Source organism: Eschrichtius robustus, chromosome 12, assembly GCF_028021215.1.
Source record: "Eschrichtius robustus isolate mEscRob2 chromosome 12, mEscRob2.pri, whole genome shotgun sequence".
Classification (NCBI taxonomy): domain Eukaryota; kingdom Metazoa; phylum Chordata; class Mammalia; order Artiodactyla; family Eschrichtiidae; genus Eschrichtius; species Eschrichtius robustus.
In genome coordinates this window covers 32,275,950-32,303,926 of record NC_090835.1, presented here as the reverse complement: position 1 = coordinate 32,303,926, position 27,977 = coordinate 32,275,950, and the positions used below count along the sequence as shown (strand labels likewise).

General features: G+C 47.1%; 1 protein-coding gene across 1 annotated transcript in view; it reads right to left on the bottom strand.

The window, feature by feature from the left end:
• The window catches only part of IL17RD (interleukin 17 receptor D), a 67,509-nt gene extending 39,827 nt beyond the window's left edge, over positions 1–27,682 (bottom strand). The window contains exon 1 of the mRNA XM_068558790.1: positions 27,489–27,682. Within this exon, the coding sequence (XP_068414891.1) occupies positions 27,489–27,614 (126 nt within the window). The 5' untranslated portion in view covers positions 27,615–27,682. The remainder of the gene's footprint in view (positions 1–27,488) is intronic.
• Between the last annotated feature and the right edge of the window lie 295 nt (positions 27,683–27,977).

The window sequence follows — 27,977 nt, the reverse complement described above, 5'->3', positions numbered from 1 at the left end:
AACTGTGTAAACTAAGAGGGAAATGCTGGTGGCGCTTCCCTGGTGGCACAGTGGTTAAGAATCCACCTGCCAATGCAGGGGACATGGGTTTGAGCCCTGGTCCGGGAAGATCCCACATGCCGCGGAGCAACTAAGCTCGTGCGCCACAACTACTGAGCCTGCGCTCTAGAGCCCATGAGCCACAACTACTGAAGCCAGCGCGCCTAGAGCCCGTGCTCCGCAACAAGAGAAGCCACCGCAATGAGAAGCCCGCGCACCACAATGAAGAGTAGCCCCCGCACGCCACAACTAGAGAAAAGCCTGCGTGCAACAACGAAGACCCAACACATCCATAAATAAATAAATAAATAAATAAATCTGTTTAAAAAAAAAAAAGGAAATGCTGGCAAATCCAGGAAGCGGTTGACAACAGCTTCATCAGGCATGGTAGTCACATTACAGCCGTGCGGAAACCTTGGAGCTTCAACTCTTCAGAGTCGGGGTGGCTGGGAGAACACCATTGTGGGCAGATTCTACAGAGCAAGCTGAGGAGATAAAATCATTCGCTATGTAATCTCCCTTTTGTGATTAGAATCACAACACCCGTGTAGTGTGAAGGAGAAAGAATGATCTCTGGCTCAAAAACTTAGCTCAAGCCCCAGAATTTATCAGCAGATGTCTCGAGGGCTAGAGATATGCTTTACACTGGGAAGGCCATTTTCAGTGATGGAGAATAAGGCTCCTCCAGGAGTTTACAATTTGTTTTGGAAAACAAGGCTAAAAAAATGTGAAATTAGAGTCAATAATGTTATACCTTATGGAATGAATATGCTAAGTTATGCAATCGAGCTCCAAATCATAGGAGCCCAGAGAAAGGGAAGTGAACAGAGGAAGGCTCACCAGAGACCAGAGAAGTGTCTTCACAGAGGAGGCAGGTCTCTGGCTGGACCCCAGGGCATGTCGAGCTTTGGGGTGGGTGGGGATGGGGAGATGACCCTTTCAAGCAGATGCAGACACAGGAGCATGTGGCTGCATGGTAAACATTCAGCAAATGGCCCTTAGTCCTCAGGGATGATGTGGAGCCTCCCTCACCAGCCAGAGCAAACACTGGCAAGCTGGAGTAACTGACCCCACACCCTCATCCCTTCCGTGTTAAACACCCCAAATGAATGGGCGCCGTAGGGCTGGGATGGACAAGTGGGCTGAGTTTTGCATGTGTTGCATCTTGGAGTTTGGCAAGACCTGAACAGAGTGATCCTTACAGAGGTGAGCACAGCCTGAGGTGGCAGGCAGGAGTGCAGGGGAGGGGTCTCCAATCCAGGCCAAGGTAGCAGTAGGCTAGGCTGGGGGTAGACAAGAGCAAAGAAACAGGCAGTAAAACAGCAGCTTCAAAAGATGAACCAAAAGGATCAGAGAGTTGAATCAAAGGGAGGAGTCAGATCCCAGGGCCTGCAGACCGGAGGTGCCACTGACAAAAGCGAAAGGATTAAAGCTGGGGGTCTCATTACACAGTCCTCTTATTTTCAAAATGGGCCAGATTCCCTGCCCCTAATACAGATGGAAGGCATTTAAGAAGGAGGAAAGGGAGTCCTGAGCACCACCCACTTCCAATTTTCACCTATCTTCCCTCCGTGACCAAAAATGTCACTAACTTTTGGAATTAGTGCCACGGACGCCCAAGGTGGGAGTCTACATCTCCACCTCTCTAATCTTCCCCAGTCATTCCCACCCACCTTGACTTTCCTGTCTACATTTGGGGTAAACCAGTGCCATGCTCCCAGGCGGAGCTCACTAATAGTAAAGACAGAAAGAAGACGACTCAGAAATAAAGGCCCTTTGTTAGCTTTTACCAACTCTCCATCAAAATTCCTAAAGATCAGATTCACTAAAAACAATCTTTACAAATCTGACCTTGGCACAAATGGACAGATGCTATGTGATTCCTCTTACATAAGGTACCCAGCACAGTCAACTTCATGGAGACAGAAAGTGAAATAAGGGGTTTGCCAGGGGCTGGGGGAGGGGGAAATGGGTTTAGAGTTTCAGTTTAGGAAGATAAAAGTTCTAGGCATGGATGGTGGTGATGGCTGTAAAACAATGTGAATGGACTTAATGCCACCAAACTAAACACTTTAAAATGGTTAAAATGGCAAATTTTATGTAATGCATATTTTACCACAATTTTTTTTAAAAGGGGAAAAAAGACAAAAAAAGGAAACAAGGATTTTGAGCAGGAAAGTAACAGTAATAGAACAGTGTAGCCGCCACGTCTGCAGGAGGAACTAGGAAGGTGGACAACTGGAGGCAGGAGAGGCGGCAGCTACAGGCGTGAGGTGAGAAGGATGGCGACGGTGGGGAGACGATGAAAGGACGGGTCTGGGAGGCATTTTTAAGAAACTATGGGGCTTCCCTGGTGGTGCAGTGGTTGAGAATCTGCCTGCCAATGCAGAGGACACGGGTTCGAGCCCTGGTCTGGGAAGATCCCACATGCCGTGGAGCAACTGGGCCCGTGAGCCACAGCTACTGAGCCTGCGTGCGCGTCTGGAGCCTGTGCTCCGCAACAAGAGAGGCCACGATAGCGAGAGGCCCGCGCACCGCGATGAAGAGTGGCCCCCGCTCGCCGCAACTAGAGAAAGCCCTCGCACAGAAACGAAGACCCAACACAGCCAAAAATAAATTAATTAATTAAAAAACAAAAAGAAAAAAGGAACTATGGCAGGACTCTGTGACAAATGCGATACAGAGGTGATAATGGAATTCAAAGGTAACTTGAAGGCTCCTCTTTCGGGAACCCGGAAGATTAGTGATTTTACAGCAATAAAGAGAACCCTGGGGAAGAAGTCTTTTCTTTTTTAAGAAGAAAACTTAGTGAGGGTGAGGTGACGACAGGGAATCTTCTACACAATACCATATTTTTTTTGGAAATACAGGATTAGAAGGCAGGAAGTCATGCGTGAGGTCAAGCTACAGAACCTTAAGGACAGGTGGGCTAATTAATAGGAGGTATAAAAAAGAACAAAGGGCCAAGAATTGGGCTTTGTGGTACTATCCACATTTAGGGCCTGTGAGGAGGAAAAGAGGATAGAAAAAGTGAGGCTGGCAAAGTAGAAGAGGAACCAGGAAAGACCATTAGGCAAAGGAGAATGAAACAGATTTTAAAAAAAGAATGTCAAATAGGTTTCATGTAAAAGAATATCAAGATGGATATTTGCAACATGAAAACCATCTTTTTGAGTATACAAATCCCTGAGCAAATAATAATATTGATGGCTCATTGAGAATAGCTCCTCCATATAAATAAATTCCCACGTCTTTTGCTGCTATTCAGACCCATCCCCTGGTTTCCTATAAAACTAGGAAGCATACTGGGCTTCCCTGGTGGCGCAGTGGTTAAGAATCCTGCCAATGCAGGGAACACGGGTTCAAGCCCTGGTCCGGGAAGATCCCACATGCCGCAGAGCAACTAAGCCCATGCGCCACAACTACTGAGCCTGCGCTCTAGAGCCCACAAGCCACAACTACTGAGCCTGCATGCCGCAACTACTGAAGCCCGCATGCCTAGAGCCAGTGCTCCGTAACAAGAGAAGCCACCGCAATGAGAAGCCCACGCACCACAAGGAAGAGTAGCCCCCGCTCGCCGCAACTAAAGAAAGCCCGCGCGCGGCAACGAAAACCCAATGCAGCCAAAACTAAATAAATAAATAAATAAAGTAGGAAGCATATTATAAGTACTATCTAAAGAAAGTCTTTTCACACGTTTGAAAACTTAAAAACAAGTGACATTAGCACTGGAAAAGGCGTTGAAAAGATGCTGGTTCACTGTCAGACTTTTGTGTACAGGATCAGAGCTTTGCATCCTGCCAGAACAGCCGTCCAATCTCCCATGTTATTATGGAGAAGAGCACAGGGACCCTAAGTCACGACGCTCCCCAATTTCTGCTCAGCACTTTACAGTTTGAGCCACTGTTAAATTAGTAAAACCTTTTGCCAGTTTTTGAAACCATGCTATCTGAAAAATGTAGAGGCAACCAACACTCAGGTCTTTTTTTAACCAAATACTGCTAACCAACTGACCTAACAGCTAGCATTCAGACTAACCGACAACTGCCCAGAATTCAACACGAAATAAAAAAGTTCAAAAGATAAGCTAGAACTCAAAGTTATCAAGTTAGATTTCAGTTCAGGCAAACTCTTTTTGTCCAAAATTCCTGGAAATGGTAAATTTTTGCACAAAGGCACAAATACAAATATTAATTTTCAGACCATCCTGTTTTGGACATTATTCATCACTTGTGGCCATTTTGACAGGTGCACATCCATATCACTGCCAGGCTTAAGTGGATCAATTTTGGCTTTGTGGCTAACAACCTTTTCCCCAAAAGTAAGGGAATAAAGCTGAAATGTGGTTATCTCTGAAATTTGATTCATCTCTGAGAAGAGGCCTGCAGGAATATTACACCTCTTGAGTTTATTTCCAGACACCCTGAACAGTCTGGAGAAAGGCATATTCTAGGAAACAGTAACTACCACACTGGTTAAATGCTTATCACTAATGAACATCTATTGGGTAGTAACAGAGCTATGACCCTCATAACTTAACCATACTACACTCATGTCTTCCTGAAGGTACAGCTTCAATTCACAAACATAATTTTTAAGGGCATAAAAAAGAACTTTCAAGCTCACCAACATAGCAAATACCTCTCTACCTCGTCTTTAAAGGTTACACACTGTTTTGAAATTCTCCCCATACTTGAAGAACCCCATACCAACATCTTGTTGACTGATATTAAAGAAAGACGAGCCTCATTCTCTTAGCAACAATAACCTTCTAGAAGATTCGCCTAAGAAGAAAACAAACACTATCTGATAAAGGAAAGACGGATTCCATTGCAGACCTCTGGGTTCTCAGATCCGGAACATTATAATCTGATTGTACCTACATGGCATTCACCAAGAAGGCACTGCATGGTAGCGAGGGCAGAACAGACGGACCAGAGCTATAAGCACCCCTGCCGCGACCCTCTTACAGCCACAGAAAGCAGAAAAAGTAATTTCAAATGGGACACATGGAGTCCTTACTCCTCCCTTCCCCACTCCCACCAAAAATAACCAATCATAAACTTTTAGCACCTCTCAAGGACTTCAAGAGAGACAAGAGGAGAATGTGTTGGCCTGGCTAAGGACCCTCACATCAGTGCAACTTCCTTCTTTACAGATTTATTAAAATATGCAAGCACAGTACTTATAAACAAAGGAGTCATTTCAGTTTTTGCTTGGAAAGATGGGAGCCAATACATTCCTTCTGGGAATTCAGGGTAACGGCTTTACAAAAACAGTGTCCAGATGTGCTTAAAAATTCAGTCTGTTTCTTCTTTTGGGGCAGAGTGGAGGGAGAAACAAAGGGTGGGAGAGTCATTTTATTAAAAATTGAAAAGGTTATTGGGCTTTTTTGGCTCGCACACTAACCTGCCCTCTGCTGACAAACCACACAGGAGCACCTGAGGCAGGACCATCGGGGCATCCCTCCCGCGAAGGCAGGCTGCAGGGAGGTAGCACTGGGCTGACCATAGTGTGAGCCTGGGGACCTTCTCTAACTTCCAGAATGTCCTGAGTGGCAGACGGTTCCACCAGGTGGTGATAAAATGGGGGGGAGAGACTCTGAAAGCCAAAGATTCTCAAATGAAAATCAAGCATTTTTGTATCAAAACCACCACCCTTGGGACAAAACTTCATTAAAAAAAAAAAAATTCTCATGACTTCCCTGGCAGTCCAGGGGTTAAGACTCCACCCTACCACTGCAGGGGGCGCAGGTTCGATCCCTGGTCGGGTAACTAAGATCCCTGGGGAACTAAGATCCCTGCATGCTTCGAGGCACCGCCAAGAAAAAAAGAATTCTTTTAACTGAAATGTTTTGTCAACATCAAATCCCAGTTTTAGCCTGGAATCTTTGCTGAGATTTGAAGCTTCCTCAAGCCAATGGTTTCATTCCCAGAGTCCTTTTTAAACCACAGAGAGATTTAAATAGGTAGTCTGTTATAAAGTGTTTTGTCGTTTTCAGAGGGGTTGTAGCTGCCTCTGGGTTCTGAGGGTAAGTGAGTGTTTCAAGCACAGCAAAAATAAGGGAGACAGAGAGTGAGGCATATATTATGAATAAAAAGATAATCCTAATAATAGTTTACATTATCACAAGCCAAAGTTTATGCGAGCAGCTAAGCTCCCTTTCAAAGTAGAGGGCAGCTGCTGGTAGGCGGAGGAAAATGGTATGTCAGAAATGTGACCAACCTTCAAGTTTAACTCCACTGTGAGCCACTGCTTCCTTCCGCCACCTTACTATGCCCTGGGGGCGGTGGCGGGATCCTTTTTGAAGTGTGTTGTTTGCAAAGGCACAGAATTGTCTCAGTGCTAGACAGACTTCATCTCCACTGTTCCTGGACAATTCTGACAGGGCCAAGTCACCCCGGTCAGGTGATCCCACCAGAGAGGAGGCCCTGGGGCGCCTCCTCCCAGGAGTCAGGGGAACATGTCCGGGATGAACAGTCTGAGTCCCCAGAGGCTGCCAGGAACCCTATGGGAAGTAGGTCGGGGCTCAGAGGCTGTGCTTACATGCAGATGTGCCAGGTCACTAAGATCCTCCAGGCATCACACACTCCCCAGAATGCTGACCCCACATAAACCCCTTTACCCAAAGCGCTAACGTGCGTAAGTTGAATATCTGTACTCAGTAGGATAATCTAGCCCTTATTCACAGAGCACCCAGGATGTGCAGAGTGCAGGGCTAGGACACGGGGAAGGGTCTAAGAGTGACTGAGATGGGGGCCCAATGCCCAGGAAGTGACATTCAGGTGGAAGGGACACCCCTGTGCTACCTGAGTGAAGACTAGGTGAGGGAGCACCTTTTGGCAGCGGCCAACTTCACATTTCCAAATGAGAACACTGATACATCTCAAGCCACTTATTTGAAGCTAAACATTTCTATACCTACAGGGGGCGGGAGGCGCATCAGAACAGGAGAAACAGTCCCTGCGATTTATCTCCTTTTCAATTTCCATAGGTATAAATCCCATTTCAAGATGTTTTCACCCAGCCAAGAGCGTTCTGCAAAGGTTGAAGCTTCATCCAGCCCAGAGCAGAACAAAGGGGAAAAGCTCCCAGTAAGGAGCAGATCCCAAGAAGACAACTCCCTGCCTCCTATCCCACCCCACCTCCCAGCCTCACCGCATCAAAGCACATGAATGTGCTCAGTGAGGAACCAGCTGGGGGCACTGGGAGACCCTCAAAGGCGCTTGCAAGCATAAAGGACTGGACGTCCTGCCCAGTGTCCTTCTGGCAGTGTACCACAAGCTATAGGCCACAGGACGGAACCACCAATTTCATGGGGTGTTGGTCAAGGTTCAGGGAAGGTGTTCACAACCAAGCTTTACTTGGGGTGAGGGTATTTAGAGGTACAAGCTGCAAGTATCATGCACACCTCAGTCCTTTCTGCAGGGGATTAAGACTGCTTGCTCTGTTACTGCTGCAGGTGGAGGTGCTGGTTTAAAACCACCCAGTGCCTTCCCAGGGCACCTGGCTAAGCTCAGAGCTTCTGGAGGGCATGACCCCTGGAGATAAGGCTCTTCATCAAGAAAGCTTTCTCGGTGCCCTCAAGCTGCAAGCTCTGGTCTCTGCATGGGTGACCTCTTCCCCAGCCTCTCACCATCACTTCCCCCTCTGGCCTGTGTCACAGACCCCTCTGGAGGTGACCAGCTTCCTGACAGCCTATCAAGCATTCTTGTCTCCTTGCCTGCCAATCAGCATCTTTAAGCAGAGGTTCCTTGTGTTGCCCTTATAAATTGGTAACTTCAGCCTAACGCAAAAAAAAAAAAAAAGAGCTTACTGAGCATTAAATGCTACTTCTTCCACTCTTCCTGAAATGTTCTTATCGTATCCAAGGAACTGTCACCCAGGACCCACTAAAGCAACACCACTTCAACCTGGGCAGGTGGCAACCACTCAGGATGACAGTACCTAGACGGAAACCCAGGGGACAGCAATCCCTGGGTGAGGGATTGGTGTGTAGGTGTATCGTTATTTTTAACCTGTTTAGCTTTCCTAATAAGAAGACAGCTAGGTATAAAATAAATAAGATACAAGGATGTAATGTACAGCACAGGGAATATAACCAGTATTTTATAACAACTTTAAATGGAGTGTAATCTATAAAAATATCGAATTACTAGGTTGCAGACCTAAAACTAATATAACATTGTAAATCAAATATACTTCAATTCAAAAAGAAGACAGCTTGGTGCAAATGGGGGTGAAAGGGAAACAAAATTAATCTCTCAGCCCTGCAATTACCCACATGCAGATTTTCTGCCAAACAAACATTTTCTTATCTCTGGTCAGTTTTTATCTGCAGCTGCCTTTCTCCCACCCCTGCCACCACTGCGCACATACCCGAATCCTCTCTTCCCCCTGACAGTCACTGACAGAGTGGTCCAGGCCTCCGGGACTGTCAACACCCTGATGTAATTCAGGGCTCACGGGGAGTCTGAGGCAGTGCCCTTGTTTATGGATTCAGTGATTGATTGGACCCTAAAAGCTCCTGGCCCAGAAGACTAAATAGGTTGAAAGCAATCATTAACAGTAGTGTAATGTTGAAAAAAAAACAAGAGATGCAAGGGGGCCTTTGGCCATGTGGACAAGAGCACGGGAAACGTGAAGGATGGAGGCAGATGGACACACTAGGCACCTCTGGGTAAACACCAGTACATGCAAATCACAATGACAGTGGAGTCGATGCGGCGGGCACACTTGGTAGAAATAAAGCTATCTGTGTACGAATTTTTTTTTTTTGGCCGCACCACGCAGCTTGTGGGCTCTTACTTCCCCGACCAGGGATCGGACCCGCGCCCTCGGCAATCAAAGTATCTTAACCACTGGACCGCCAGGGAATTCCCAGTGTACAAATTTCTTTTAAAAAAATCAAAACCTATGCGGAGGACAGACACTTTACTTTTATTAGAGAAAGATCTGCAAAAATGGCCACAGGCTGGGTGTTTTTTCTCGAGACAGATCAAAAACAGGACACCCAGGTGCAAGAGGCAAGAGTCCAGATGGAAACAGAAGGGACCGACTCAATAAGGAAATGGAATGGGTAGGATAGAAAAATTATCCTCTGAGTTAAAACTTCAAGTTATCTCAATATAAACAATTCTTAAATTCTTAAGAATAATTCTAGTCTGACTGTCCCATTTTATAGGTAAAGAAACTGAGTCAGAGGGGTCACCTGCCCTGTCCACAGTCACACTCAGCTGGCCTTGGATGCCCTCATCTCGCAGGTCACACTGATGTAAATGAGACCATCTAACAGAGTGGCTTCTAGCCCAAGATCAGGATTTGCAAAAGCTGCAGTGAAACAGGATTCATATATATTCTATTCACAGCAAATGTGTGATCAATCCAAAATCAACCTTGGAAAATCTGTCTGAAGAAAGGTTCACTAGCCAAATTACAGGTACAAATAGAATTCCCATGATAACGCTTAGATTCAACTATTTTCATAATATGCTATTAAGTGCAAAAGAGTCACTCAATCAATATTCTGATTTTAAAACCCTCATTCACTCACTTAAACGTCTTCCCTAATACTTTTACTGAGCAGCATTTCATCCACACCTCACATTAATACCACCAGACTTAAAAGCACTAAAAACTTACTCAGAAGGTAAATCACCAGGTGGAAAGATTCAGTCCCTCTCTAATAAACCCAGAATGAAACAAGTATAAGGTACAACTCAAATAACAAAGTGTAAATAAAAATTATAAATGTCAATATTTTTTAGGATGTGGAAAAATGAGCACACATTAACTGACAGCCATCTGCCATCAATCATTATAAGTAGTTACTATGTGGTCAGGCACAGAGCTAAATGTTTTAAAGACAGTAACTTATTTAAGTCTCAGAACAATCCTGGGAGATAAACTATTATTGACTCATTTTACAGATGAAGAAATTTGCCCAAGGTCACAATAAATGATAGCAAATGGTAGAGCTGGGATTTGTGGACCAAATTTACCCTCTTCTCAAAACACAATTCTTTGTAGTAAATTGGCTCAGTCATTATACAAGGCAGGTTGGTAAACGTGTTGTAAGAGCTATAAAACCTTTGCACAGTAATTCCACTTTGGGAAACACTATATATGCCAAGGAAACAAACCAAAATGGCGAGGTGGGACAGGAAACCAATCTGCGTGAAGATATTCATAGCAGCTTTGTAACAGCAATAACTTGGAAATAGCCCAAGTGCTTCACCTATAGGGGAGAGGGGTAGTAAAAGGGGCAGGGGCACACAACATGAAAATATCATATGACCACTAAGAGCAACAAGTCTGTAAACTATGTAAAAACATGGAAATATCTTCGGAAAACAAATGTAAGTAAAAAAGATAATAATAACCATTAAAAATACTGATTACAACTCTATATCAAAATGTTTCTATATTCAAGAATGGAAGAAGCAGCATTTAATGCTCATTAAGCTCTTTTTTTTTTTTTTTTTTTTTTGCATTAGGCTGAAGTTACCAATTTATAAAGGCAACACAAGGAAACTCTACTTAAAGACGCTATGATTCAGAATGCCCTTCTCTTCCTGATCTAAAGATGTGAAGTTTTCATATAAAAATAAAAGAATAGCTCTTCTAATTTTAAAGCCCCTTCTTTAAAAAAAATAAGTCCCCCCCTCAGGCTTTCAAGTAAGCCCTACTCTAATATTAACAAAACCTCCTAATTTATAAAAAGCCATAGCTCATGAATTTTTTTTTTGTTAGTCATTTAGCAAATTAATTTAAGGACAAATATGTTGACAAACTGGAACATTATTTCTGTCACCATTTGGTCTGCACTAATAAAAGGCCACACTTTCACAATCTCACTCTTTTATAAATGCATTTGGAAAAGTAACGCTGTTTAAGATGGCATAAATCCATGGGGGTGGAGACGTAGGTTTAAGAGTGTCTGAACATATGCCTAGATGGAGGCCGTGTGCTCCATGCCTAAGTGGGAGGTTTGTGCCCAGTTGCCTTTTCATAGCATCTCATTCCCCAAAGGGCAGCAGAATATGCCCACACAGTTTCTTCACCACACCCCGTCCAGGTTGGCAGGGGGACCCAGCAAACCCTCAGCCCAGCCACAAGTACCCCCTAACCCTGTCCACGCATCGCTCCCCTGAACCCTCCAATGGCTTCCTGTATGTCATGTCACCTCAGAGGAACAGAAGTATAATTAAAGAACATACTAACTACTGCATCTTTTAAGATGAATGAGGTTGGGAAGTTGGGGAAGGAAGTGGCCCACAGTTGGCACCCTCTGACTTCTGCACTAGGGGAAGAAAAGCTGACTCCTCCAGTTGGCAAGACTGTTCTCTGCCTGGACCCACCTCACATCACTCTTCTTTCCAAGGTTCCTTTTTCCTCTGTCCTTACCAACCCACGCTGCTGGCCCACGTGCCCATTTTGCTCTCTACTTGGGATGACTTACTATGGTCCCTCAAGCATAAAGGGCTCTTTGTGGGCTCTGTGTGCACCTGGCACAGAGCCAAAGACCCCCCCCGGTATGGCAATGCCTGCCTCTAAGGCAAACTGTCCAACAGGGCAGCCTCTAGCCATGTGTAGCTATTTAAACTTGAGTAAATTTAAAATTCAGTCCCACAACTGTGCTGGCCACATTTCATCCACCATGGTTAATAGCTACTGAACTGGCCAGTGCAGGGAAGAACATGTCCATTGTCACAGAAAGTTTTACTGGAGGACCTCCTTACCTGCCTCTGCAATTCCAGGCGGCATTCTCCTACAGCTGGACGACTCTTCCCACCTGACACCTTGGTGATAGCTCAGTTTCATGCAAGCAGCATTTTTTTTTACATGTAAATATGGACTTTTTGGTGTACAGTTCCACAAGTTTATACATATATAAATGTATAATTAGATGTGTAGATGTATACATCGCTGTATCGACCACCACAATCAGCACACAGAACAGTTCCATCATCCCCCCAAAATTCCCTTGTACTGCCCCCTTTGTAGTCAAACCCTTCATCCACCCCCCAAAACCCTGGCAACCACCCATCTGGCAGCTTTTTTAAAAACTCAGATTCCTGGCCTTCCCCTGGAAATCCCACTTAAGCAGGTCTGGGGTGAATCCCGGAATCTCCCACCTCCACGCCCCCTCCCAAGAATGTTCCTCCGGTGATTCTGGAGTTCAGCCAAGTTTGGTAACCTCTGGGGTAAATGCCGAATCCTAGTTTAACTATCTGCAAAGCGCTCGCTGGTATCTAGTCTTGCTTTCTTCCCACCTCCATGAGTTGCTTTGTTGCACATGGCAGACATGGCTGGGTGCTGGGAAGGCAGGGCAAGTTCGCTGCTGGGGGCACAGGCAAGGTAAGAACTCTGTGGCTCTCGTAGTATCTGGCAGACAGAGGGCTCTCTGAGGCACATGGCCTCCCATCCTAATCCCTTCCTGGCTCTTTGTGCCATGGAATCCTCATCTGGAAAAAAAGGAACCACATCAGAAATAATTGTCTACCTCCGAAGCTCAGTGGCAGTGATGATTTACATAACACGTTCAAAGGCACTGGGCAGCCAGGATGAAAGGTACCTTGCCCCGGATATATCACCACCACCCAGGGCTGCCTCTGAATGGAACGTTCCTCACCCTGTTTACTTGATGGCTGTGGGGGAATCAGGACTCAAGTTACAATAAAATTGCAGCCTTTAAAAAGAAAAAAAATCACGTTTCTTCCTCCTAAATTCGTGATCCCAAGGGCAGGGTACCAAATTCCATCTTTAAAGAGGAATTTGGAAGAGTCAGCATCATCTCAGAAAACCTCCTCTGCTCAGAAAGTAAATAATTACAAGGAGGGTCAACACTCGAGTCTAGCCATTCTCCCGGACTTGCTCCTTCCTGCTCTGCTGAGGATTCCTGGAAAACACTTTGAAAAGTTTTAAGATGATCAAAGGAAAAGAATGGCCAACCCAAGAAATGCTATCGTTTAACATCACATGTTTATTTAGCCCCACCAAGCCAAAGAGAGAAGATTGTTTGAAAGGGAGAGAATGCCTGCTTAATCAACTAAAAATGCATTCATTACTATGCTATTCACCGCGGCTTTCCTGAAATCAGACACTTTTGCCCCTAGACCATAAGATTGAAGCGATTTGAAATGAAAATATTTCCTGTCCACTGCTTGCCAGTTTCTAGCCCCAGAGTGATATAACAGATGACATCCAGTACAATAAATGCTTTTATTAACCATAAATTTGAGACTGCTTTAGGGATTTGAAGTGTTGGGTTTCATGCTGAAAAAATGTAATGTTATCCACAGACCATCAGTGAGTAACAAAAACAGAGGCACAGGTTATGCTACTCTGATCAAATTATGGCCAAAACAAAAAAATCATCTTTTGCATTTTAAATAGTAGTTGCATTCAGGGCATATCTTCAAGGAGCATCACGATAGTTTAATCATATGTCTTAGAGAATTTAATGGAAATTCATCCTGAGTGCAGATTTATAGAACCAGCAGCTTCTGTTAAACAGAAAGGAAATTGAAAAGTGTTATAAGGCTAAGTGAGCTGAGAAATTCAAATACTAAAATGGGACCCCAAAATCAGGGTTTCTCAACCTCAGCACTACTGACATTTGGGGCCATTACTGGGAAAGGCTGACTTGTGCATTTGGGGATGTTCAGCAGCATCCCTGGTCCCTACCCAGGAAATGCCAGTAGCAAACCCCCTCCCAGTTGTGACAACCAAAAGTGTCTCCAGAGATTCCCCAATCACCCCCAATTGAGAACTATTGCTCTAAATCAAATTCTAAGCCTGCTTAGCAAGTGCTGCCTGATTTCTCTTTTTCTAAAGAAAACGTCAGAGCCCAGGGAGTCTCACAGACTCAGCTCCCTGCCCCAGGACTGCCCTCTACACAAAAATGTTTATCCCTGAGTGAGTTCTGAACTCAAAAGCACTCTACACTCCCTCTCCCACCAATACTGACGGTAGCAGAGCCATGGAAACAAGAACCCTCTCCTTGAGCAGGGTAGACTAGACTAAGCAAAGGCAGCCCGCCGCCCTCTCCCGAGGCGCACCCTGGCCCAGCCTTGGTGCCCTGCGTGTACCCCGGCACAGCATCCCTACTACCAGCATCCCGATCGCTGCTGTTCTGGCCTTCTGCTGTCAGGCCACGGAGGCGACCGTGGATTCGGTGCCAGAAAATAAAATGAAAAGCGGGGTTGAACCTCTGCAGTCCATTCTCTGGACACTGAATGTCCCGCTATTACATCGCGGCATGACATTTCACGGCCAGCAGGGGAGGAGGCCTGGTCCTGAAAGCTGAACAAACGACTGGCGCACAGGCCCTCCCGCGCCCTCGCCGGCTCCCTGCACTTATGAATAAAAGATGGAGGGCTCGTCTCTGTCGTCTCCCTGGTACCCTGGGAGAATAACAACTTGTCACTTTTTGACGTTTTAACTTACTTTGAAAAATAATCAATATTAACTTTCTGAGTCTTTGGGCTTTAAATCTGGGGTAGGGACAAATAAAAGAAAGAAAAGGCATGCCATGAGGTAGAAAAGAGTAATTCAAGTTAAACGAATGCAACTCTGTTAAGGGTCTCTAATAAAATAATTTAGGCAATACACAATCATAGAAGGAGAAGACTGGAAATTGAGGACATGTTTTGAGTGAAGTGGCCTTTTCTGGAAATAAAGTTCATTGTTTTCTTAGCACAAAGGAAAGAAGTGGCTGAGTTTGGGTGTGAGGGAGCACTCAACCGTAAACCTGCCCCGGCCAAGGGGAGGTTATAATAGGAACTCATTCCTGGTCGGTCGCTGAGGGCGACATCTACAACTGTTTGCAAAAAGCCCTGGTGAACAGCAAAAGCCTTAAGCATTCTTGGGATGCAGCACTCCCAATTTTGAGAGCATAACTGATTTAAAATCGTCTTCAAGGAAATACATTAAATTACAGGACAGCACAAATGACACCCTGCAGTTTCTGTGGACGCTCAGTAAAGTAAAAGGAAAGCCCTACTGTAAAGCACTGCGTTTTTAAAAAAGACAAATAACACAAGACCAAACTGGGTTAAATCATTAGAAAGGTCCCTATGTACAATTTCAAGTAGAAAAAACATATTTTGCTCTTTGCTAAAACTATACCTATATTTGTTACCTATTGATATCTAAAATCCAACAATGTCACACTCTCACCTTTAGAGGGATCTTGCCAAAATATTTAACTTGACCCTAATCATGAGGAAACAATCAGAAATCCAAGTTGTGTGACTGTCTATACCACGAGTGACCGTGACTCTTCAGATGTATATGTTATAAAGGATCAAAAAGAAGTGGAGGGACTCCTTTAGGTTAAAGGAGACTAAAGAGACAGGAGATGTCTGTAAGCAGTGAGTGGCCCTCGTCTGAATCCTGGAAGGTGATTCGGAAAGAAATCATGAAGGATATTTAGGAGTACAGCTGAGGTACGTGGGGCAAAGCACTGGTGACTCTAGGCTAAGGGGAAATAGGTGTTCACCCCACTGTTCTTTCAACTTTTCTATAGGTTTCAAATTTTCAGAATCCAAAGTATAGGCGAGAGAGTAAAGTGAAGCCCCAGGTACAGCTGACTGGCTGCCTGCTGGTCTGGGTGGGGGCTGGGCAGCAACAGCTTCATCTTCCTGTTTCAGAAAATGTACACCCCAAAGTATAAAGTCTCAATACAGAATAGATTCAGGATTAAAATAAATTTTTTAAAAAATTTTATTTTTTTATTTTTGGCTGTATTTGGTCTTTGTTGCTGCGCGCGGGCTTTTTCTAGCTGCGGTGAGCGGGGGCTACTCTTCGTTGCGGCGCGCGGCCTTCTCATTGCGGTGGCTTCTCTTGCTGTGGAGCACAGGCTCCAGGCATGTGGGCTTCAGTAGCTGTGGCTCGAGGGCTCAGCAGTTGTGGCGCACGGCGGGCTTAGCTGCTCCGCGGCATGTGGGATCTTCCCGGACCAGGGCTCGAACCCGTGTCCCCTGCATTGGCAGACGGATTCTTAACCACTGTGCCACCAGGGAAGTCCCTAAAATAAATTTTTAAAACCCATAGTAGTGTAACTGATTATTCACTTAACTGGGTAGTGGTTGAGGGGGTATGTACACACGGCAGACATTTAAGTTTCTGCTTTTATAAAAGGCATAGGTCCTTTTTTTTTCCCCAAAGGCAATAGTTTCTTTATTTATGTTTGCGTTGGGTCTTCGTTGCTGTGCGTAGGCTTTCTCTAGTTGCGGTGAGAGAGGGCTTCTCTTGTTGCGGAGCACGGGCTCTAGGCACGTGGGCTTCAGTAGTTGTGGCACGTGGGCTCCGTAGTGCAGGCTCAGTAGTTGTGGCGCACGGGCTTAGTTGTTCCGCGGCATGTGGGATCTTCCCAGACCAGGGCTTGAACCCGTGTCTCCTGCATTGGCAGGCAGATCCTTAACCATTGCGCCACCAGGGAAGCTCCCAAGGCACAGGTCCTTTTAAAACCCCTTTATGCCTTTCCCTAAAACTCTTCTGCAATTTATCATTCTCTTTCTCCTCTTATCAGAATTCCAACTAATTTAAAAACTTTTTAAAATGGCTCTTTAAAACTCCCCTGCCTTCCACCCAAACTCTCCCCCATTATCTACCCCAGTCTTTTTTTAATGAGATAAAAGCAATGATTACCCTAATCTCCAACTTGAAAACTGTGCACTTAAAGGGAAAAAAAAGAAAAGTGTGACCCTTTAAGTAAAAGGAAGAAAGCTCAGTAGATGGGAAATGTGCTGAAGTGAAAAGATGTTGGGATAGAATTTCTGTGTCTCAAGCTTCAAAACCCAGGGAGGAGAACAATGAGGCAGGCTGCGTGTCCAGAACAGCCCTGAGAGACCTGGTTGGCAGTCACCTTGGGCGCGCCAGACACTGGGAACCCACCACTCCAGCCCCCCCTGCAGCAGTCTTCAGGCAGCACAACCAGATGTTACATTTTCTCTGCTTAATTTTGGTAAAACTCCATGACCTCTTTCTCAAATTAAAAAGGCAATGCTATTTTTTTAAACCACAGGAGCTATCTTTAGTGAACGCTTCTAAGGATTTCATTAATTCATAGCCAGCCAACCAGGACTTTTCCCACAGTCTCCCACAAAAAAGCCCGGGAAGTCACTGATTGCTTGGCTGGATCTGAATATGAGCAGAGGTAAGATCAGAAATATCTAGTTCCTCCCACAGGGAGGCAAGGGATGAAAATCAAAGCTGGGCAAAAACTCATTACCACAGCTGGCCGGCAAACCCACAGCCCTGGAAAGGCGGCAAAGAGCATCTTTGATTCTGGATGGACCCTCTAGTGACTTCAGAAAATGAAAGGCATTCACAACCAGAGGGGACCGAAAGAAAATGAGACCCGTACCTCTGTTAGAAAGACCAAGCTGTCAAACCACCTAAGGGCTGCTGCCAGGGAGTGAGAGTCATTTCATTCACTTTGTTTCCTAAAGTCCAAAACCAAGATGCTTAGTTAGTGCTTAGCAGTCATTTTTTACATTTTTTTCATCCACAGTGCAGCGCAACCTGGACAGTCCAAACATCCCCTCTTCAAGCAACCAACACTTTGCAAACTGTGCTTCCCATCCAGTACCAGCCCTACTCACTGCCTCTCTCATTCCCTGGGAATCTGTCCTGCAGCCTAGCAGTTGGCCAGTATGAGGACACAGTGCCAATAAACTGTGGTGTGAATGAAGGCGAGCATATTTTCATGCTACTCTCAGCACCTAATGCCACATGATGCACCAATGTTAAGAAAACATAAGTAAAACCAACTATACTTCAATAAAAATAAAATTTTTTAAAAAATAGAACATAGGTAACTATAGAACTTCAGAGGAAACTGTCATTACAATTGCTCGCCTTACATGTCACCTCCTCAGAGAGGCCACCGAGCTCACCCGCTCTCATCACCCCATTTTAATTTCCTTCAGAGCACTTAGTCACACATAGGGAGAACCTACTATGTGCTGCCACTGATCTCCTGGTGCAGCAGGGAATGAAGCAGATCAAGGACCTGCCCTCAGGGAGCTGATAGTGCAGTGAAGGAGATGGACAGACAGACAAGAAAACACTCTTGTGTGTTTCATGGTAAAAAATTTTGTGGAGAAAACTCAAGTGAAGAAAAGAGGTGAGCGAGACAGCAGCGGTTGCTATTTTAAATAGAGCAGGTCTGGTAGTTTGTTATCCTATTTGTCTCCCTTACTACAATCTAAGCTCCAGAAACCAGGCCACACACATAGAAAATGCCAAATACTCACTGAATGAAGGAATGGCTGCTGAGGGTCACTCCTATCAAGCCATTCATCTGCTGGAGAAACCTTCCAAGTCTCACCATCCGTGACAAGTACATGCAGGCAAAACTCAAGGCACCCCTTTATCTAGTCCCAGCCTCCATCTTCAGCCTTCTTGTTTCCACTTCCTCCAATGAGCCACCCTCCTCCAGCTTTATCCATATCTTTCTTTTTGTTTTTTTCCTTTCCTTTTTTTTTTTGGCCGCGCCTTGCAGCTTGCAGGATCTCAGTTCCCCAGCCAGGGATGGAAACCGGGCCCCACAGTGGAAGTGCCGAGTCCTAACCACTGGACCGCCAGGGAATTCCCACCCACATCTTTCTTTCTGCCCAAACTGTCCCCACCTCCTGGCTCCACTCACCAGAGGCCCCACTCAAAAGTCCCCCCGGTGAGGCCAGTCTTCTTCAGCCATCTGATCCCTCCCTCTAAGCCTCCTCTGAACCATCCAAATTAAGTGTCTTCTTCATAAGCAAATCAAGATTCCCCTTCTTCAGTGCATCACTGAAAAAGACTGAATGCATCCCACTAAATCTGGAGGCATGATGGGATGAGTCTGACTTTACTAAATGTAGGCTTCCTGGCAAAGGTGAAATTCACACAGGGAGCCTAGGGGGCTTTGTGGAGAAGCCTCCCGGGGAAAGGCGGGCCTCCTCCAAAGCAGGGGAAACTGAGGCAGAGCAAGTAGCCAGAGTTACTGGGAACCAACTGAGACGTGGGCTAAAAAGCCAGAGTTCCAAAGGTGGGCGCCCAGCAGCACCTCAGACATTTGCTCCTCATTACCCTGCTTCTCACACTGGCAAGTGCAGAAGATGCAATGTTCTGGGATGAGGAGCGGCAGGAACCGTGGTTCATGCTACTCTGGGAGGAGTGGACAAGGCAGAGCGAGGACGGGGAGTTCCCTGTAGCATGGAGTCCTTCCTGAATCTCGCTGTCTCTGAGCCCCCATGCCTCTGTCTCGCAGCCCCGCCTGGATAGGAAGCCACTGCAGACAGGGGCCTGGTCCTACTCCGCTTTGTGTTTTCCCAGAAAACGTAACTACAGTTTAACCACGGCCTGACACAGTAGCTGCTCTTGCCTCCTCACACCAAATAAGTCTTTGTGAACTTCAGATATCGAGCAGTTACAACAAATTGTAACCATGCGAGGGCCTGGGCCCCACCCAGAGCAAATGTGCCCCCTCCAGAGGATGGAGGCGATAAGCTGTCACTCAACAGGGACCATGCTCAGGCTGACTGCTCCTGCATTTGGTCCAGACTGCATTGCATTTTCCTCAGATAAAAGGGGAAGAAACCCTTTTCAGGAGAAGAGAAACCAGAAATCACCTGGACAGAATAAAATCACAGAGAACCATATGGCGCATCTCAGGAAAATGTACCTCTTCTTTACAAGGAAACCCTCCCTCTATCCCCATCAGCCCTCCCACTGGCAAGTAAAACAGTCCAGCTCAGAACAGAAGTCTGGGGCCACAGCCAGCATTTTTTAAAGGGTTACCATTCATTGGGGGGAAAATCTACAAAACTGACAAAACAGAACACTTGGAAAAACTCCTAGTTTTTAAGGGAATAAAGGACTTTCAAAATCTAAAAAAGTTATAGTTAAAGCCTAATCCCTTATGATTTCAAAAGGATTCACTTGAAGTATTCATTTGATGTGTGAAAGGTAAATATCCATCTGAACATTTTAATTAATGTTATCAATTTCCATTCTCTTTTCAAAGTCACTGCTTCAATTTTATAGGCATTTCTGATAAGTTCAAGCAAGCCCCCCTACAATGTAGTAATTTTAATGAAAAGCCTCATGGTTAATGTCTATTAGATCAGGTTTGGAATAAAGAAACATACAATAAAATTATAATTTATTGAACTTCCCACAATACCTGCCATCTGTCCTGCCGTTTCAACTTTTAATGTACCAGCCTTATGCAAATTAAGACATTAGGTTTACTATAAAACAAATTCTTCTTAAAAGTGCGTAGTAAAGGTAGTTTGCATTTACCCTATTAAATCACACAATTTACAGGCCAACTTCCGTTTTAGAAGAGAATTACATGTGTGTTCACATCACATCTTTATTTTGTCATCCATCCAGTGATTTGTTGAGGACAGCTGGTACCTATTAAGTCCCCCCTTTAAATGTTGTAGCCTTAATTAGCTACATCCACCTTCCCCCAACATTTCCAAACAAGGAACCAAAGAAAAGGAAAGCTGTTTTTATCATGGATGGTTTGAACAATGGAGTTGCAAATGTTAAAATAATAATCTTGGGCTTCCCTGGTGGTGCAGTGGTTAAGAATCCACCTTCCAGCGCAGGGGACACGGGTTCGAATCCTGGTCAGGGAAGATCCCACATGCCGCGGAGCAACTAAGCCCCTACGCCACAACTACTGAGCCTGAGCTCCAGAGCCCGCGAGCCACAGCTACTGAAGCCTGCGTGCTTAGAGCCCGTGCTCCTCAACAAGAGAAGCCACCGCAACGAGAAGCCCGCGCACCCCAATGAAGAGTAGCCCCCGCTCGCCGCAACTAGAGAAAGCCCGCGTGCAGCAACAAAGACCCAATGCAGCCAAAAATATATATATATATAATAAATAAATTTAAAAAAAATAATAGTCTTCATTAGAGACTAACTAGTTATTCCATTTTTAGGTCCCTTCAGAAGAAACAGGGTACAGATGGAGTTTAAATGTCAGTCTTTGTTACTCAGGTAATTTTTCAATTGTTCAATTTTTAGTTTCATGCTTCGTGTTAATAATTAAACCATTCCCAGATACTGCTCGGGAAAGCATGAGGGACAGTCTTCCCAGATATATTCTTGGTATTATTTAAGCTGTAAACGTTTTACTTGGGCTTCTGAACACGTGAGAACAAGCAGACAGAATCTGCAAGCAGAGAATAAGCCAAGTATGGTTTTCTATGAATAGACACCAGGCTCTTCCCAGACACTGAAGAGTTCCCAACTCACACAATGAGAAATTCAGTTGATCAAATCGCTTTAACCTGCCGTATGTAGATGAAACGCACACTAATTTGGTTACAATTTAGGCTTCCCTTCTTACAAAAAACAAAATGCATTCAGGGCTTTAAGTGTGAATGACATCAACAGGCTAAATTCTGAGCAAGATAAGGAGCCATGTCAACGAATCCCGCTTAGATTGGGTTTCTTCTTAGAGACCTGCTCCAGCTTTAATCTGCAGTAAGACTATCTGTTTCAATAGGATGTGATCACTCCTGGGCTTGTGTCTTTTCAATCAGCCGGTGGCCCCGCCGGGTTTAGAGTGGCAGAGAGGAAGTGGCCTGTGGTTAAACAGAGGAAATACCAAGGCATTTTAATAGAGCAAATAGTCTACTTCCCACAGGGAAGAGCTTCAAAGGCCCCAGGCCCTGGAGGAGACAATGTGTTACGGGGCCATCAGTCACCTAATCGTGTGTCAGGCCCATTCAGAATATCCTGGCGGCCAAGACAAACACTGCCCAGGAGGACATTGCCTCCCACCAGCCAGGCAAGTTGGGCTGCCTGGAGATGGGGCCTGTGGCACCAACATAGACAGGTCCCTTGGGCTTGCTGAGGGCAGAAGAACCTCCAAATTTGGGGGAGATGTGAAACGTAAATGGTCTTGGCTGCCGGACTAGGGTGGCAGGAGAGAGGTCTGCTCCAGAGGCGCTGTCCCCCACTCTAGCCTGTCAAGTTCTGGGGATACCTAAGCCCCTGCCTCAGCCCATTCTCTTACAAATTGAGGGTGGGGGACCCAAGCTTCCAGAAGCCTAAAAACCCATCCATCGGGGCAGACACAAGAGGCAGCAAGGAATGAGAGGAACAATTAATTGTTGACTGGGTGGCCCCAGCAGCAGCAGACATCTGCCGGGGCATGGTATGTGAAAAGTTCAGGGACTGATGAGGGAAAGACAGTTTGAAAACTTTTTTAAAAGGAAAAAAAAAACACACACACGCACACATTTTAGGCCAAATGAAGCATGAAAAATACTCAAATTAAAATAAAGACTTAAAAAAGCATTAGCTGTTCTTGCCTTTGTAAGGAAGCCATCTGTAAAGTTTGAATGGCTGAGGATATGATTTGGATCCTACCCTACTCTTTCCTGAGACTGTTTTCCAGACAGGCCCAGCTGTTCTGGGGAGGAACCCAGTGGAAGCGTCGGGTCCGCTTCACCCCCAGCCTCCTCTTTAACCCCAAGCCAGAGACACCCACCCAAAACGACTGGCTCCCCAGGTCCTCCTTCAGCCAGCCTCACCCCTGCCATTTTCCAGAGCTCGGACAAAGTCTCCACTTTACATTCTCAAAGTCCAGTGAAGTAATTTCAAGTCAAGCTCTGATTTTAAATGTTTAGAATGTGGCTTCTCGTCCCCTTCTTGTGATCACAGAAGCCCTGTCTCCTAAAGCAATGATTCTCACCATTGAGGGCATCACAGGAGCTTGTTAAAATGTCAGTTCCTGGGCCCCATCTCACTCCCATTCTGGTCCCATTGGCCTTGAATCTGCATTTTAACGAGCTCCCGAGGCAATCCCAATACTGGAAGCCCCTGGACTTCACCATGAGAAGTCATGTTTGGAAGGAAATGGTGCCTCAGTCGGAACTTAGTTGCTGGTCTCATTCACCCAGCTGTATCCCCGAGTTAAGAACTAGCACAGGGCTTCCCTGGTGGTGCAGTGGTTGAGAATCTGCCTGCCAATGCAGGGGACACGGGTTCAAGCCCTGGTCTGGGAAGATCCCACATGCCCCGTAGCAACTAGGCCCGTGAGTCACAATTACTCAGCCTGCGCATCTGGAGCCTGTGCTCCCCAGCAAGAGAGGCCGCGATAGTGAGAGGCCCGCGCACCGCGATGAAGAGTGGCCCCCGCTTGCCGCAACTGGAGAAAGCCCTCGCACAGAAACGAAGACCCAACACAGCCATAAATAAATAAATAAATAAATAAAAATTAAAAAAAAAAAAAAGAACTAGCACAATGCCCCAGGCACTGCAGGGGCTCCGGGTCCATTGGCTGGATGGGGGAGAGGAGAGAAGGGAGGGCTGCTCAAGAAAGATGGACCCCGGCCAAAGGATTCCCAAATTAACATAGCAAAACAGGCTGGAAGAAAGCATCACACTTCTTATAAAAATGTTTCTCTAAAAATGTGTCAACCAGGGCTGACTCATTTTTAACCAAGAATTCTGTAAAAGACACAAGAGCATGTGTAACATGGACAACACGGCCACAGGACAGGCAGACCAGATGCAGGCTTGAGAGCCACGAGCTGCAAGTGAATGAAAACACATCCAATTCAGAATTAAATAAACATGGCTGGGCCCGCAGCCAAGGAGAGTTCTTGGATTGGACTTTTATCAGGAACCTAAATTTTAATCAGCTGGAACTTCTTCTTTTCCAAGTACCACCCTATTCCTTCCTACCTTTAGAGATGAAGTATTTGCCTTAAATGGGAAACTTGCACTTCATTGTAAAGACGATGCCAGCATTCTGGCTTCCTGAATTCCTGAAGGAACAGACTTTGGTGGGGGAAGGGGGGGGAGAGTGGAAATTGTGTTTGAGGGATAATAGACCAGGGAAGGTGTACCCCATCTAGGTAAGAAGGCAAGAAATGTTCCCTCCTTCTCCACTGCAGGAAAAGCCACTAAATAAAAACCTGTGGGAATAGATTCCTAATTTCTTGTTCCATAAATAGGCTTCTCAAACAACCAGCAAAGCAAGAGGAGGGGAAAAAAGCTCAGTGCAAGTGACCAACATAAAGTTACCCATCACAAACAAAACCATTCCACTTCCAAGAAGCAAGCAGTTAAGACTCAGTGTAAATGAGGATGCTAGCCCCTCCGGAAGTTTTGCAACTTGTTACTTCTTTGTGAAAACTGTATTTATTACTCAAAGAGCAACTTTACCTGGCAAGAGCCCCAAGAGACTTTTTTTTAAAAAAAAAAAACACTAGTCGAGGAAGTGAGCCCACAATTCATTTCTAAAACACTGCGCTGTGTTCAAGATGGTATCGGCCCCGTAATTGCCCCGCTAATAATGGGGAGGTTGTGAAATCTGACCACTTAGACCAGGCTGGCTCCTCTGAGAGCAGCCCCGAAGGGAGGGTTACAGCTGCTGAGGGTTAGCTGGCTCCAGTCACCTTGCAAGTCCTGGGAAAATACACATTCCTGCAGGGGCAAGAGTTCCTGGAACAACCTCCCCCTGGAGAGCCAGGGGGTCAATCGCTCAGCTCCTCTCCAGCACCCAGATCCTGCCCCTTTCTAGGGCTCACTTCTCTACCCTGCTGTGCCTCCACCTTCTCAAGTTCTGTGTGACGTAGACCCACAGGAAGCCCTCTCTTGCTTGCATCACACATCACCGACCCTTATATGTTAACATAGCCCCAAGTAGACTGTAAGCAACCTCAGAACTGAGACTAAGTACTATGGGCTGAACACCCACTAACTGGTAGGGGACTCGGACATGAATCAAATACCCAAGTAACTGTACACCAGTACTTACTGGGCAGCCCTCTGACAGAGCAACTTCCGTAAAATCTTACCTAGGGAGGTAGGGGCAGAGGAGGCTTCCTGCAGGAAGTGATGCTGGAGCTGAGAGGGGAGGCTGAGAGGTAAAGAGAAGGAACACAGGCGGGAGCAGCATGCACAAAAGCCCACTGCGGAGAAGACACTGGAGCTCACTGCTCTGATCGTGACCCCTCCCCCACCCCCCTGCTTAAAATCTATCACTTCATACAGGATTTAGCAGGAAGGCTGCAGGGTCTAATTGGGTTCAGCCAAGATTTACAGGGCTCCAGGCTCTGAGCTCACCAACATGAGGTTAAGCGCCTGGCTAAAGAAACTAGTCTGAAGACGCAGATGTGAACAAATACTGACGATGTAGTCTGGTGAGAACCAAAGGCAAGGACCTGCAGGAGAAGGCGAAGCAAGGGGAATGGCATTCAGAGGGCTTCCTTGAGGAGGCATCACCTGAGCTGAGCCTTAGGCCAAGCAGGGGGTTCTCAGGGGAGGAAAAGCTATCCCAGGAGCGGGGGAAAAGCATGCCTCGGCAGCATGAAGGGCACAGGAGTTAGGGAGCAGGGTGGGAGGGCCAGGGGCTGAAGTTGGAAAGGTGAGTGTAAGGCAGGTGGAGAAGCTGGGTCAGGGAAAGCTGGTGGCTCCATCAGATGCATCAAAAGGCCAGTCCAGGAGGGAAGGAGTCACGCATCAGGTTGGGAAGAGCCTAGAATCCAGGAGATGGCCCTGAGGCTTCCATGCTCATTCAAAAAGTAGGTGAAGATGACCCCAAGGCAAGGACTGTGAGGCCAAGGTAGGAGCTGTTGAGAAGGTCACCCCCAGCATGAATGTGAAGCCACTGGGATGAGGGCCACCATTAATCCTGTGGGTGTGCAGGTTTAGGGGCGAACACATTCCCACAGAGGGCACAAAACCGCCAGCTTGGCTCCTCTGGGGCCCGGCTATACCCACAGCATTAAAACTTCACAAGGTCTGTGCACTGACACGTGAAGCCACCTGGGCAATTGCAGAAAAACAGCAAATTGGGCTGATCCACCTAGGCCGTCTTATGAAAGTTCAGAATAAAATATCTGTGATGCTGTTATTCAAAAGCCAACACAGCAGTTTAGATCCAGAAAATTTAGGATTGGTAAGTCAACATGGGAAAGGCTTAAGGAAAACTTTTTGATCTAAAAACTGAGGAAAACTTGGTATCTATGAAAAAAACAACAACAACAAGAATAGTGGTATTTTTACTAAAATGGGACAGTAAGAAAATGTGATGTTTTACTCAAATCGGAAGGTTACATTCACTATGGGGTTGGTGAGAGGGTGGGTTATAGCTGTCTATAGCACAGCTATTGGGTTTGAAGACATTTCAGCTACTTGGTTCATACCTCATTTTCTGCACTGTGTTTCTCTGAATGCGGGGCAAGTGAGCTGGAGGCACCAGCCTGTGCCCCTAAAGGGGTGTCAGGTTCTAGGCCTCGACTGCTTGAGGTCGTTCAGAGCACCCCACAAGAGGTGGGTAGACGTTGTTCGAAGAGAACTACCCCATACCCATCCCTCAGAGCAGTAGTGCCAGGGCAACTAGGAAATCCCATTTACTCCTGTTTTCCAGGTGAAGAAATTGAGGCTCATGGCTGCCCAGAAGAGCCAAGGTCATGTTCCACAGCTGCCTGAGTGCAAAGCCGGTGTCCCCTCCACAAGGCTGAAGGCCGTGAGTGCCCTGACACCAGGCTGGCCCTGGCTTGGGTGGGAGGGGTGCTGGGCAGATGGACGCAGTCTCCAGGTCCTCCGACCGCCCAAGCCCAGGAGCCCTGATAGAAACTCGGGACGGCAGCGTCCCCGCGCACACCCCCCTCCCCATGTCCCACCGCCCAGATGGCATCGAAGAAGCGCTGGGTTAGGGGCAGAGGGCTCCAAGCACAGGACAAAGTCGGTGCACCCCTCCAGTCTCGTCTCGGGCACCTGCCCGAGGGGACAAGCTCATTCCTCCCTTTGGCCACGAAAAATATCCTCAACTCAAGCTGGATGGCGGTGGAGGTGGGGGCGGTTATCCGTGAGACAGTTCGAAGGGCTGGATGCGGGAGCAAAATTTACCAGCAAGTCAGGAGTCTGAGGTGGGGGTGAAAGTGGGGTAAGACGGCCCGGCCCAGAAGGAACAAAGCGGCCCCGAAAGGCGGGGGGGCGCACCCCTCCTCAGCACTCAGGGTCCCCTGCCTGGCAATCCCGGGCTTTTGCAGAGCTGTGGACCGGAGGTCCGGAAGAAGACCCCCACTCCCGTTCCAAAGCGCCCCCCACGCGAATAGCTCGGAGGATCCCAGCCCCGGGGCCCTGTGCCCTGAGGGGGAGGAGGTCCCGGGCCTGGAACAAAGGGTGGGGCGCCCCCTCCTGCCCCACGCCGGGCGCCCCTCTCGCCCGCCCTCCTGGAGCCGGACCCCGGCCGGTGGCCGCGCCTCATTAGCAACACAAAGCCGGGGTCGGGCGGCCTCTTTCAACCCAGCCGAGGCAGGCCGACGAGCGCCCCGGGAGGGAGGCAGGAGGGCGGGAGCAGCGGGATCCCAGACCCACCGCGCACTCTGCGGAGAGCAGGCAAGTCAACGCGGGCGCCACTGCCCGCGAGCACCTGTGCCCCCGCGCTTTAGGGGACAGCGAGAAACTCGCTGTCCTCTCCTTACCCTCCAGCCACAGGTGTCGGCGCCCCGCGTTCTGCTGGAGCCGCCTGCGGCCACTGCCAGCTGGGAGCCGTTGAGGCAGGCGTTGACTGTGAAGAAGACAGAGCAGAGCTGCAGCCACGGGGCCATGGCCGTGCGCTCACCCAGCCCGGCCCTACTCTGCTGCCCGGCCGCCTGCCCCTGGCCAGCCCGGAGTGGGCGGTGGCGCTGGCGGCCGCGGCAGAGCTGGCGGCACCACCGAGCATGCGCTGCGAGCCCTCGCCCCGCCCCTTCTCTCCGGGACCCGCCCCTAGCCTCGACCCTCAGGTTTTGGCCCCGCCCCCAAGTCTGGCCCTTCCTCCTGGCCCCGCCCCGACCTCTAAGCCACGCCCCCACAGCCCATCTCCAAGTGACTTTGAGAAGCCTGCAGCTGCAGTTTTTTCCCCTCACCTGAGAGGTCTTTTTTTTTTTTTAAATCCAGGGATTTTTCCACGTAATGCCTGCTCCCTGCAA